This window comes from Anguilla rostrata, chromosome 11, assembly GCF_018555375.3.
Source record: "Anguilla rostrata isolate EN2019 chromosome 11, ASM1855537v3, whole genome shotgun sequence".
NCBI classification, from domain to species: domain Eukaryota; kingdom Metazoa; phylum Chordata; class Actinopteri; order Anguilliformes; family Anguillidae; genus Anguilla; species Anguilla rostrata.
The window spans coordinates 17,378,613-17,392,966 of NC_057943.1; the positions used below are offsets into that span (position 1 = coordinate 17,378,613).

The window sequence follows — 14,354 nt, forward strand, 5'->3', positions numbered from 1 at the left end:
CTCGGCGGCTTAAAGTCAGGTTTGGAAATATTCGTGTAAAATCGCACGGGATCGTAGCGCCCGAAGCATAGGCTCTGCTTCTCGGGGCCGCTGTCTGTGAACACTCTAGCAGTGGTTTGATGGTCCTAGGCCCTATTGTCTGGGAGCTATTGAACATTGAAAGCGTTAGCCGGCTGCATTTTTTTCTGGTCGGCGGCTTAAAGTCAGGGTTGGAAATATTCGTGTAAAATCGGCGGGGTGGTAGCGCCCGAAACATAGGCTCTGCTTATCGGGGCCGCTGTCTGTGAACACTCTAGCAGTGGTTTGATGGTCCTAGGCCCTATTGTCTGGGAGCTATTGAACATTGAAAGCGTTAGCCGGCTGCATTTTTTTCCGGTCGGCGGCTTAAAGTCAGGGTTGGAAATATTCGTGTAAAATCGCGCGGGGTGGTAGCGCCCGAAACATAGGCTCTGCTTATCGGGGCCGCTGTCTGTGAACACTCTAGCAGTGGTTTGATGGTCCTAGGCCCTATTGTCTGGGAGCTATTGAACATTGAAAGCGTTAGCCGGCTGCATTTTTTTCCGGTCGGCGGCTTAAAGTCAGGGTTGGAAATATTCGTGAAAAATCGTGCGGGGTGGTAGCGCCCGAAACATTCTCTGGTAGGGTGTCTCCACTGGTTCCGTTTGTGTCGCGCAAAGGCTTGCGTAAAAGCTATATATTCCTAGTAGCTCTCGCAGTCTGCAGTGGGCTTTTACATCGTGTATTTCACGTTTCTTCACGACTGTTGATTATGGGTTAAGTGAATACTTTGGTGAGAGACCTTTTTCAGTTTGTTAATTTGGTAATATTTTGTTAACTCGTAAATAGCCTACGTGAGAAAGTAAACGCTTTCAAGAAGTACCATAAACTTAAATCGCAACGTAGCCTGCATAACAATCAATCTCAAACTGTATTAATTTATTTGCTTGGTTAACAAGCGTGCCAATTTCATGAAGAATATGTAATGATCATAATAATAATAAATAATCCGTAATCAACAATTGGGAATTCCCGTGTTGTCTTGCCATTCACGTCAAAACATTTATAGGATCAGATTTAGTAAAATCAGCTAATCATGAAAAAGTCAGTAACAGTTTTAATCTTGAAGGGATATGAACACCACAACGCCATGAACACCGGAAGCTTTGAAGTACAAGTGCAATAAAGGCTTGCTTACAACTTCATTTATAAAATAGGTGCATTTTCATCGGCAAGACCACTAAATAATCTGATTTTTTTAAAGCTCTGTGGATTATCTGATTTTTATTAACAAGCCCTTTTTGAAAGCACGGCGAACGAAGACATCGGAGAAGTCAAATAGGCTGAGCAATGGTTGGTTAAAAACTATCTTCCAATACTCGAGCTAACAAACCGCTGCTCGGTGCATTCCCTTTTACGTCACTCAATAGCCTACGTCTTTCTGTGGTGTATTTTCAAATTTACCCCACCCCCTCCGGAAAATAAGACAGCGAAACTAAAGCCGCGTTTCCACCAAAATTACCCGGAACTTTCAGTCCCAGGAACTACTTTACCAGGAACTAAAAGGTTCCTTCAGCCAATGGTTGTCTGCGTTTCCACCGGGGTCTAAAGTACCGCGAAGATTAGGCAAATTAGCCCACTGACGTTGTCGTCGGTCCATCTGTCATATGATTTCTTCTGTAACCCCATACTACCACCGAAGTAGCCTACATTATTTTCTAATAACCGGGACAGCCCGGAGGGGTTTATTCCACTTATATACAACGGGTTACCAACAATGACTATATATGGTTACTTTTGTATTTATTGATTTTCATATATCCTCTCAAACACATTCATTAACAGCAGAAAACATGCACACGTTGTAAACAATTTGCTGTTTTATTACTTTCTCGCCGTCAATTCCATATAGGCTAATCGCAAAATGACAAGAATAGAACGAAAACTCGGACTTGCGTGAAAATGTAAATTAGTAGTGGTACAGCCACCGTTTGCTTTCCTTCGAAGTTACTGCTAGCCGAGCAGCGAAGTGTGCCCTCCAGATGCGAACCATGCACCATAAATGAGTCCATAGTCTTCCTGGTCTTTTCGTGGAATTGAAAAATGGCAGTAAAATTGAGTAAAATTACAGCAGTCTGAAAAAGCTAAAGGGAAGATTACTAGAATTAACCTGTTATTTTACCCGGATAAAAAGTGCGGAAGGTGATTTCCAGTTTGCTTGTACTGTATCACCAATGTTAATTATGCAGAACTACCGCATACCTCACATAACTGTATCAAACGTTTTGAGTCAATTACAACGGGCTAACAAAGAAAATCCGGAAGAAAATATTCAGCAACCGAATTAATCCGTTTGAATGTTTTGGTAGCCTACGTAATATGCTGTCCCAGCACGAATGCTTAGCATTTTATAAAACGAATACTAAAGCAAGAAAAGAACAGAAGAGCACACGTTATAATTCCAAGACGTTGACAGACTATAACCAAAAGTAGGCTACTGCGCCGCATAACATACAAGTTTGATTTGAAGTTATTATGAAAATAAATTGGTTTGCCGCTGCATATTTTCAAACATGGCGGGTAAAATAAATACAACACAAATGCTACGAGTACTCGACCAATCAGAAATGTTCAGCGCTGCAAGCTCCACCCAAAAGGTTCCTGTACTTTCGGAAAGTACTACCCCCCGAGCAGGAACGTTTTGGGGGGTAAAACAAAGCCCCCAGAACTAAATTTAGACCCTAGTTCCTGCGGTGGAAACGCACTGAGTTCCTCAAAAGGTTCCTAGTTCCGGGGTATAGTTCCTGCGGTGGAAACGCGGCTTAAGTTTGCCTTTTCCCCAGGTTCCAGTTATTTATTTATTTATTTTTACAAAACGAAAAGGCTTGTATTTTTTTAGCTGCTTATAAAATATCTGGGAGGTAACTAGGGACACACCCCCAGTAATATAAGGATGAAATATAAATCAGAGCATGTATACCTAGCATTTTAGAGCATATTTCTGTGTATAAACAGGCCATTGTGACGCGCGACAAGCCGAAAAAATAGAACGGAAGCGAAAAACTACGCTTCAGTTCGCTTGTGTCGCGCGAGCTTCGCAGCCGGTACGCGACGCGTTCGCATCTGGTGGAGACGACGTCGCCCACTGCCGTTGTAATAACAGTACTTCAACTACGCTTCAGTTACGCGCGTAGTGCGCTCGCGGCCGATACGCGTGCGGTGGGTGCCCGGCTTTAGGCTATAGGCCTAACTGATCTGCCCAAAATGAATTATTTCGATTGCTTATAAATAGGTGAATTCTAATTAGCCTATGTTTAATTTGTGTCTAATTTAGTTTAAGCCTACAAACCTCTATAGATATTTTGGAACAGATTATCATTATCATTTCTCATCCAAAATTACCGAAGACTAAATTATTATTATTATTATCATTATTATTATACTGTCAAGTCTAATGTCTAATGGGTTTCCTTGCAAGGTGTGCCAACAATGTCCCCGTGATGGGGCTAATGGTGTCTGCTCTTCAACCATGGCGCTCTTTATAACTAAGGATAAAGCGGAGCTTACACTTAGGTTGAGTTCTGTTAGTAGAAGGAGGGGGCATAAACGGAAATTAGCAAAAGGTAAATTCCGTACAGACATTAGGAATAATTTTTTCACGTACAGAGTAGTCAATGTGTGTAATAGCTTGCCAGGTCACGTAATAGAGCCTTGTCTTCACATTATCTTCTCTGTTTCTCTTTCCATGGCACTTCCGCCTCTTATTTCGGTTGAAAACCGCTCCAGCCTGTTTCCTCGGCCTGAATCCACGGGATCGCTCCAGTCCTGTCATTCGCTCCATGCAATGGCAGGGACGTTGCTGGACTGTTAACCATCAGGCGCTGAGCCCAGATTCTTCTCCGAAACACTGTTCCCATGCATTTTTTTCTTGCATGTGAGGGCTACGAATTGCTTAAAAAATGTGAAAATTGGAGAAGAAAGGAAGGGTTTGGATTTGATTTACCATATAATCTGAACATGAATATTCCATCCACTCGAATGTCTCAAACCAAAACGAGCGTCATATCGGATACCTACTACCATTATTACTAGGCCTACATGATGGAAAACCCATAATACAATGGCAATTTCATGAATGAGAGTTGAAAACGGCTAACTACTCAAAGTGACTGAGTAAACTTTCATAATTTGGTTGCAAAATCATTGCTGATGGACCTACTTGATATGAACCACAATTCTCACCTCAATGGTACAGGTAGTAAAACATGAGAAAATATTGTTACCTGTGGAAAAATGAAGACAATGACTGAATTCTGTCTTTTTAAAATTATATTATCCGGTTAAATTTAGCCTACTTCAGTATTGTTATGACCCAACTTGTCCAAGCTGCAATGTAAGAAGGGAAACAGACATAAGGTTAAGATTAAATGAAATGACTGAATTTATTTGCAATTAGAAAGAAAGAAAGAAAGAAATAGAACTGTGTTCTCTGAAGCTATCTGAATATACAGTGCTTGCAAGTAAGTGAAAAGAACAGTCTTTAAATCTATGAATGATTAATATTTCTTAGTAAGTTTGCCAGAAAAAACAATCACATTTTTATAATTATCAAAATGATCAATAATCAGGGATTCTTTCAAATTTTAGCTAAAGGGAGGGAAGCCCATAATCTAGGAACTAATTACAAACAAAACCCAAGACCGTATGGTAGCTGATATTTAATGTACTAAATTGCCAATCAAAGTTATTTTTTAGTTTGATAAATAGTCTAATTTCCAATCCGTAAAAGTAGGCTATATAAGCTACTCCATAACGAATGGAAGTGAAGATAGAGTAGGCCTTTAATTTTTATGTTATATGAGGATAATGTATTGAATGTGTGCTTAGTGTGTAACTGTATGCGTGAGGGCATGAGTTAGAGAGGGAGAAGGGATGGAAGGGGTTGTGACATTCTGAAACTGAGCCTGTAGCCTGCAGGGCTCGAAATGAACTTCTTTAGGCTACTTGGTAGCACTGGTGCTCCCAACTTCAAAAAGTTAGGAGCACCCACCAAAATGTAAGGAGCACCAACAATATATGCAATAGATTTTTTATTGATAAAAAACGACAATATAACAGTACGGTTTACAAGTAACAGTTAAACTGTCACGCTTAAAATGTGTCGACTCTTCAAGGAATTGCGTGTTATGCATTCAAACGACAAAGCGCTTCTCGTCACATTAATACCGCTATATTAAATCAACCGCCAGTAAACTGCACCGGAGAAATTAGCTGTTTCAACACATCACCACCTCCGTCGTACATTATTTTACAATAACGGGACAGCCCGTCTGTCATGGTTTTGGCTGATGCCACCATTTCTTTTTCTTCCTGCGCCTTTTCTTCAGTTATTACGGCCATTGGTTTTTTTATGCACCTTTTCTTCAGTTATTACGGCCATTTGAGTTGATTGAATTATACACGTGCAAATTTCCTTTTACTATTTGCACCTGTTGGTGTTCTATTTAAACCCTGAGCAAGCCGATAAGCTTTGCTTCAGTGTCACTTATGTTGCACGAAAGCCGGTATTCTGTCAAGCGAGGTAAAGGTATAGGATTGAGTTGCGATATTGGATTGTTGTGGCTATAAAATTAGCACAACAGTCTTTAGCTTTTTTTTTAGCTTTTTTAGATTGTTGGCAACCAGTTAGTGCCACAATCTAAGCTCAGTATTCTTTCTTTAGGGTTTTACTTTTTCAGCCTCGGTTCGAGGTCTGTTTTCTTTGAGTTGCCCCGTTTTCTGCTCTGGCAGTTTTGTTTTATTTTCATACTCCTTAAGCTTTAGTTCTTTTTTTACCCAGTACGTGGGTTGTGTAGAGCTTTTCTTTGGGATACTCTCCCTAAGGAGTATTGTTTTCCTTTCCCGTGTCTCTTGAGACTTTGTGGCTATTTTACCTCTGGTTAATAGCTTAAAGAACCCCCCTGTTCAGTCGCGGTTGGTCTCCCAAAACTCCAACTCCATCACAGTACACTGAAGCCACGAAATGGATGTACCAGCGACTCCAACGGGCTTAGAACAGGCTGTTGCAGCTCAACAGGCTGCCCTAACCGCCCATGATAGGGGCATTCAGATATTACATTCCCAACAAACAACCTCTTATGAACGGCAGGGGGAAATGCTTGAACGCCTGCACCGTCAGGAAGAAAGTTTGCGCAGCCAGGAGAATGCACTGCGGGAGCTTGCTGACAGTGTTCGCCAACTGGCTTGCGCATTAAACCCCACAGTTCCACAAGCACCTTCCTTTCCCCCGACCCCAGAGCCGATGGTATCAGTCATTGTCCGCGAACCTAAACTGCAGCTTCCCCTGCGGTATGATGGAGAAGCAGGGAGATGCAGGGGTTTTTTAGCGCAATGTACGATATTTTTTAGAGCTCAACCATCACGTTTCACTACGGAGGATTCACGGGTGTCTTATTTTATCCCTGCTAACAGGGACAGCCCTTGCATGGGCTGAGCCGCTCATCCGTTCACAAGCCCCTGTAATGAACACGTCTGGAAGTTTAATGGCAGAAATGGCGTCGGTCTTTGATCATGATATTACCGGAGAGGAAGCAGCTACAAGGCTAACGCGCATTCGTCAGGGAGAGAACAATGTAGCAGCCTTTTCTGTCACGTTTCGTTCATTGGCTGGTGAAACAGGTTGGTCAGAGGCTCCGCTCATGACGTTATTTAAGAATGCGCTCTCAGAGCCAGTGAGAGACGCTTTAGCAACTCTTGAGCCCCCGGCCACATTGGATGCTTTAGTAAGGACGGCTATCAGGATTGATAACCGAGTGCGGGAACGTGAGCGAGAGAGAAGTGAGAGGAGGAACCGTTCCCTCCCATATGTTGCCTCTCTTCCGGTTAAGCCTGCAGTTTTGGTTCCCCCATTAGGCTCTCTGAGCTATGATGAACCAATGCAGATAGATAGCTCCAGCCTACGCAATGTGCAGGAACAAAGGCAGCGCAGCGAATGGTGTCGGTATTGCAGACAGAAGGGACACATTAAGAATGAGTGCCCTAAGCTGGGGGGAAACGGGAGGCCTCACTAGGTGAAAGAAAGGTCCCAGTGAGGCGTAACCCATCAGCCTTTCGAACTGTTTTATCCATTGAGCTATCCTGGAATAACCAATTAGTTAAAACTGACGCCTTTCTAGATTCAGGAGCAGTTGACTGTTTTGTGGATTCTAATTGGGCTAGTGAAATTGGATTGCCTGTGGTTCTCCTTTCACGGCCTCGCCACATTACAGCTCTTGACGGTCGCCCACTGGGCACCGGATTGGTTAAAAAGATTACCGACCCTGTCTGCATGCGTGTCCCTTTTGGTGGTCATTCGGAGCGAGTCCGGCTCTTCCTGGTTGATTCACCAGCCTATCCACTTGTTTTAGGTCATTCGTGGCTGATGAAACATAAGCCGCACATTAACTGGGGCAATAAGAAAAACAGTGATTCAGTGGGGGCCCAAGTGTGTCAAACATTGCCAACAGAGGTCATTACCAACTCCTAATTTTCGTGGTTGGCAAAGAGAGACTAATTCGGCTTGGGACGATGAGGAAGAGGGGTTTCCGTCCAACCCAATTGCGCCATCCCCACCTTCTGAGGACAGAGAGGAGAGTTTGGATTGGGATTCGCGGTTCGACTGGGATCCTCCGGTTGATGACTTATCCCTAGGGGAGTTAACGGAACCAGAGACTATCTCTGACTCCATGCCCCACTCTCCCGCTAGTTCAGAAAATACCAGTATGGTGGGTGCGCTTCAGTTTCCATTACCACCTAACGTACCAGCCGATTACGCGAATCTCGCTGAGGTGTTTAGCAAACAAAGGGCTACCACCTTGCCACCTCACAGACCGTACGATTGTGCCATTAATCTATATCCTGGCACAGTACCGCCTCGCGGTTCCTTATATTCCTTATCAGCGCCGGAAAGTACCGCTATGAAGGAATACATCCAAGAGGCATTAGCTAACGGTTTTATCCGACCATCCACTTCGCCGGCGGGGGCAGGGTTTTTCTTTGTGAAGAAAAAAGACGGTGGACTGAGACCATGTATTGATTATAGAGGATTGAACAATATCACTATTAAAAACCGCTATCCATTGCCCCTCATGAACTCAGCTTTCGAACGCCTCCAGGATGCGTCAGTTTTCACTAAACTCGACCTCCGTAACGCTTATAATTTAGTGCGTATACGTGAGGGAGACGAATGGAAAACGGCTTTCAATACGCACAACGGCCACTTCGAATATCGGGTCATGCCATTCGGTCTCACTAACGCCCCCTCTGTTTTTCAGGCATTTGTGAATGACGTGCTACGAGAGATGCTGGAGAAATTTGTGTTTGTCTATTTAGACGACATTTTAATATTTTCTGCCAGTCTTTCGGAGCACGTCAGACATGTTAGACAGGTTTTAAAATGTCTCTTGGACGCCCAGCTATTTGTAAAGGCAGAGAAATGTAAGTTTCATGCCAAATCCGTTTCTTTCCTGGGGTTCATTGTGACAGAGGGGAAGGTACAAATGGATCCAGAGAAAGTTTCCGCGGTCATGAATTGGCCTACCCCAGAATCGGTCAAACAAGTGCAGCGGTTTTTGGGGTTCGCTAATTTTTACAGGCGTTTTATACGCAATTTTAGTTCAGTGGTGGCGCCAATTACCGCACTGACGAAGAAAAATACCCCTTCACGCTTTGAGTGGACGCCCAAAGCCGAGGCTGCTTTTACGGAGTTGAAGAGGAGGTTCAGTTCGGAGCCCATCCTGATAACCCCTAACCCTTCACTCCCGTTTGTGGTAGAGGTGGACGCCTCGGAGCTTGGGGTAGGGGCAATTTTATCACAACGTTCTCCCCAGGATCAAAAAATGCACCCCTGTGCTTATTTTTCTCGGTCACTTTCTCCGGCTGAGAGAAATTATGACGTCGGGGACCGGGAACTTTTGGCGGTTAAGCTGGCTCTAGAGGAGTGGCGGCACTGGTTAGAGGGAGCTGAACACCCTTTCACAGTGTGGACCGACCACAAAAATCTAGAGTACATTCAGAACGCAAAGCGGCGCAATTTGCGGCAAGCTCGCTGGTCGCTTTTCTTCTCTCGTTTTAACTTTCTACTAACATATCGCCCAGGTTCAAAAAACATCAAGCCTGACGCACTCTCCCGGATTTTCGATCACTCTGACAGTGACCACTTCTCTGAGCCCATTGTTCCTACCACCCAGATTTTGGCCCCAGTTATGTGGAACATTGAGTCTGTGGTGCGGAGGGCTCAACGACTGGAGCCGGATCCAGGTGGGGGACCCCTTAACTGTCTTTTTGTGCCATCCAAGGTACGTGCCCAGGTGCTGCAGTGGGGACATTTCTCCCATCTAACTGGGCATCCTGGCATCCACAGGTTTAAGGATTTCCTGGCCAGGCGGTTTTGGTGGCCTGGGATGGAAAGGGATGTTCGGGAATTTATTTCCGCTTGTTCGGTCTGTGCCCGCAACAAAGGTTCTCAGCTCCAACCCTCTGGGCTTTTACGCCCTTTGCCCGTCCCGAGTCGTCCATGGAGCCACGTTGCCTTGGATTTTATCACCGGTCTGCCGGCTTCTGATGGCAACAGTTATCCTGGTTGTGGTGGACAGGTTTTCTAAGGCAGCCCATTTCATTGCGCTGCCTAAATTGCCATCCGCACCAGAGACTGCACGGCTGGTAGTCGACCACGTCTTCAGACTGCATGGTCTGCCTCAAGACGTGGTGTCTGATCGGGGGCCTCAATTTGCCTCTGTTTTGGCGGTCGTTTTGTTCTCTTTTGGGTGCGTCCGTCAGTCTCTCGTCGGGGTTCCACCCGGAGACTAATGGACAGACGGAACGTACCAACCAGACGCTAGAGAACACTCTTCGTTGTCTGGCTTCCTCCAACCCGACATCGTGGAGCTGTCATCTCGCGTGGGCGGAGTATGCCCATAATACGCTGCGTAACGCGTCCACGGGGCTCTCACCATTTGAGGCCCAGTTTGGATTCCAACCTCCTCTGTTCCCAGAACTGGAGAAGAACGAGGTGCCGTCTGCTGGGTTCTTTGTTCGGCGATGTCGGGCCACGTGGAGGAAAGTCCGTGCGTCCCTCCTGCGCTCCTCGGCCAAACAGAAGGGACTTGCCGACAGGCATCGCCGTCCGGCACCCTCCTATCGAGTGGGTCAACGGGTTTGGTTATCTACCCGTGACCTTCCTTTACGAGTTGAATCTCGTAAACTCGCCCCTCGGTTTGTGGGCCCTTTTAAGATCGTGCGTAAAATCAACCCGGTCACGGTTCGCTTGCAGCTCTCTCGTTCCATGAAAATCCACCCGACGTTTCATGTCTCTCGCCTCAAGCCGGTTCTCGTGAGCGCATTGGCTCCGGCGGATGAACCGCCACCTCCGCCTCGGCTCATTGATGGGGAGCCGGTATATACAGTACGCCGCATTCTGGCTGAGAGACGAGTGGGGCGAGGTGTTCAGTTCCTTATTGACTGGGAGGGCTATGGCCCTGAGGAACGCTGTTGGGTCCCCTCTAGAGACATTCTGGACCCTGAGCTTATTCATGACTTCCGCAGGCGTGGTTCAGAGGGCCCGTCTGGGGCCGGCCCTTAGAGGGGGGGTCCTGTCATGGTTTTGGCTGATGCCACCATTTCTTTTTCTTCCTGCGCCTTTTCTTCAGTTATTACGGCCATTGGTTTTTTTATGCACCTTTTCTTCAGTTATTACGGCCATTTGAGTTGATTGAATTATACACGTGCAAATTTCCTTTTACTATTTGCACCTGTTGGTGTTCTATTTAAACCCTGAGCAAGCCGATAAGCTTTGCTTCAGTGTCACTTATGTTGCACGAAAGCCGGTATTCTGTCAAGCGAGGTAAAGGTATAGGATTGAGTTGCGATATTGGATTGTTGTGGCTATAAAATTAGCACAACAGTCTTTAGCTTTTTTTTTAGCTTTTTTAGATTGTTGGCAACCAGTTAGTGCCACAATCTAAGCTCAGTATTCTTTCTTTAGGGTTTTACTTTTTCAGCCTCGGTTCGAGGTCTGTTTTCTTTGAGTTGCCCCGTTTTCTGCTCTGGCAGTTTTGTTTTATTTTCATACTCCTTAAGCTTTAGTTCTTTTTTTACCCAGTACGTGGGTTGTGTAGAGCTTTTCTTTGGGATACTCTCCCTAAGGAGTATTGTTTTCCTTTCCCGTGTCTCTTGAGACTTTGTGGCTATTTTACCTCTGGTTAATAGCTTAAAGAACCCCCCTGTTCAGTCGCGGTTGGTCTCCCAAAACTCCAACTCCATCACACCGTCATGGTTTATTCCTTACATAACTTATGCTCTGCTCATATCGTGTTCACGTAACTTGGAACTCATATGACATTTACACACCTTATTTTCCTGGCTCAGCATGAGAGGATGATTGTGCTTCAGCTTCATCAACCCCTTTACCGGTAAAAAAAATCTTCGTAGCCTATGTCCATTTTTTCCTCGCACTGACTGACTGTGTGAACTAGCGTTTGGCATAGTAACCCCGACAGAGACCTGTCAGCCAATAGGACACAAGTATTTCCACGTATTTTCCTGTAAACCCTCTCTGATTGGTCTTGCCTCCGTTCATTGGATTATATACAACCAATATATATATGTATACAATATTTTTTACAGTCTCTGTATACAACACTCCGTTCATTGAAGATACAAAATTACAACATTGCCGTCTTCTTTTACTGACGTTCAGTTACGTAGTGACAAACCGCTCAAAGTGGAGAATTATTCGGGGCTAAAGAAAAAAATAATCGGGGCTACAGCCCCGAATGCTCAGGCCAGACGACGCCACTGTGCAACGGTCATGGACTGCTTCGGCCCTGTTCCTCACCTGCTGCCCATTCCTTGATGCCGTCTGGAGCTCCAGATCCATTATCCGGCTCCTCTAAACTTATTCATGTTAGCTTTCACCTCAGCTGTAGCATAACCTGCTAAACCCATTTTATGTTAAACCTAATCGTTTACATATATTAGAAATCATTTGAATATTTTTGACCGTTCTCTTTTCTTCTTTTTGGGATTTATCGCCACCCTGTGGTTTTCAATGGTATTTAGCCTGTCAGTGTGAGCGACATTGCAACAGAGATTTACAAATTCCGTTTTTCAACAGAAGCGAATTTTAGCACGCGGAGCGGCTGCGATCAGGCGTTTAATTACCACGCCCTTTGTGGACTAAAGCAACAAAATGCAATTCAGCTAACTCCATGGCAGCTTGTACAGCGGAAGTCTTAAATTTTGGAATGTTTGCTTCTGTATCAGCATAAGCCATCTCATCACATCACACAAATCATTTTGGTGATTTGGTGAACCCAAGAGCAAAGACAAATTCATCCCAATATGCCAGTAATTCACATTTTCCAGAACACACCAAAACCATGGGCAAACTCTTTTCTTTCCATTAAAAGAAGTTATGTTAATTGGCACAAGAATCTGGGACTCCAAGCTATGGTTGCACTAGTCAATCCATGTGATTTCTGGGATAGGAAGTCCAATATCCGTCATATCGGGCCAGATTTGAGTTGCATACACGTTTGACAATTCAATTGGAGCTATGTGAGCTAGACCACCTTGCAAGTGGTTTGGCACATCCGAACCCAAGGAGAGCAAAACTCAATTTATGCACATCCAAACCCATCACTTAATGCAGACCAGTGACATCAGATGTCAGAATTCGCATAGAAGTTGCATTGAAATGACTAGTGTAACCATAGTCTAAATTTAGTTCTTTGCATGAGTTTGTAGTGAACTATCTGTTGGTCTGAAATCCAAGAAGAAAGATTGATGTTATTTCTAACACTCTTATCAATATCCCTCTTGGATATTTTAAGTCCCTTCTTGTCCTGAGTAAAAGAAAAGACAGTGATTGATGTGATGCATTAAGTAAAAATGAAATTTATTACCATTCCTCCAGTTTGTGTCCAAAATACTCTTAAGTGGATGCAAGAATAATGCAATTCATTCAAGGACACCATATGCGTTTAAAGTTGTAAATAAAAGAAACAACCAGTACTGGGCTGCAGTATAGCATAATGTTTAGGGAACTAGACTGCAATTCAAAGGTTATGGTTTCATGCAAATATCTAAACACCCTTAACCAAGGTACTTAACCTGAATTGTTTCAGTAAAATATCCAGCTCTATAAACGCATTTTATGTGAAAACATAATCTGTGTGAATTGCTCTGATGAAATGTAATAAAGATGCTGGGATGTATGTGACCATTGTCTCCACTTAAGTCTTTCTTTGTTTGTGTGCCCTTTGCTCATAGGGGCTATGTTATGAGAAATATAAGGGAGTTTTAGGTTATGATCTTCAACAAGGCACCAAACACTGATTAAATTTGAGGTTTTGGACCATCTTATAAAATTTGATTGGGATGTTTGAGTGAATTAAGTCAGTGTTAATGTTTAACCATTTAAATGCAACAGGCTGAATAATTATTTTATACATCAGTCTATCCTGTTGCTAAACCAAAACCAGTGTGCTGCTAATTGAGATCTGAATCCAGAGGAAATAATGTGATATGTATGTTTGTCATGACTGTTTGATATGTTATGTGTCTGTGTAACTGTATGTTTAATCTGTATGTAATCTCTTGAACGGAACTGCCTAAGGATGCAAAATGAATTTCAGTGCAAACTGACAGTGTCGTGTCGTGTCGTGTCGCGTCGCGTGCATACCAGAGGTCATTGGAACAACTACAGTCACAGGTCTGATAAGGTACAATTCTCATAAATTATCATTTATCCATAGTCACGAACATTGAGACTAGCTCACACAGTAAGTATAGGCTAAGTCAGTACAGTTATGGTAAGTCAAACTAGAAGTGAGGCATGATTACAAGAAATGATAAAGAGCTATAATATAAAGATGATGATGCAAGTTCAACATAAAAGTACTATATGAAGATACAAGTGCAAAATGAAAGTGCTAGAAGATCAAAATACAAGTGATACATGAGTGATACCGGACTGAGAGTAACTGGGGAGGAGTACTGTAGAGTTAGTCAAGGTATAGTCTGAAGAGTTCAGTCTTCAGGCCATGGCGAAAAATGGGCAGTCGGAATGGGGAATTTGTTCTAGCTAGAGTGGAGAAGCTCTGTGGACAGGAAGAGCTAAAACCATTTAGCCGGAAGGCAGAATGTGCAAGTCGCCCTGCTGCAGCAGAGAGGAATGATTGAGCTATGAATTATGGTTGAATTATGTGGTTGAATTATGTCCCATAGATAAGAAGGGGCTGTCCTATTGGCTGTAGTGCAGGCCAGAGGTAGGACTTTGAACCTAAGCCTGGCAGCAACCGGTGACAAAGTAAAAATTA

General features: G+C 44.0%; 1 protein-coding gene across 1 annotated transcript in view; it reads right to left on the reverse strand.

Annotated features, from left to right (window-relative positions):
* wdr46 (WD repeat domain 46) overlaps positions 1-11,445 on the reverse strand; it is a 23,161-nt gene extending 11,716 nt beyond the window's left edge. The window contains exon 1 of the mRNA XM_064298378.1: positions 11,383-11,445. Coding sequence (XP_064154448.1) covers positions 11,383-11,430 — 48 coding nt within the window. The 5' untranslated portion in view covers positions 11,431-11,445. The remainder of the gene's footprint in view (positions 1-11,382) is intronic.
* Between the last annotated feature and the right edge of the window lie 2,909 nt (positions 11,446-14,354).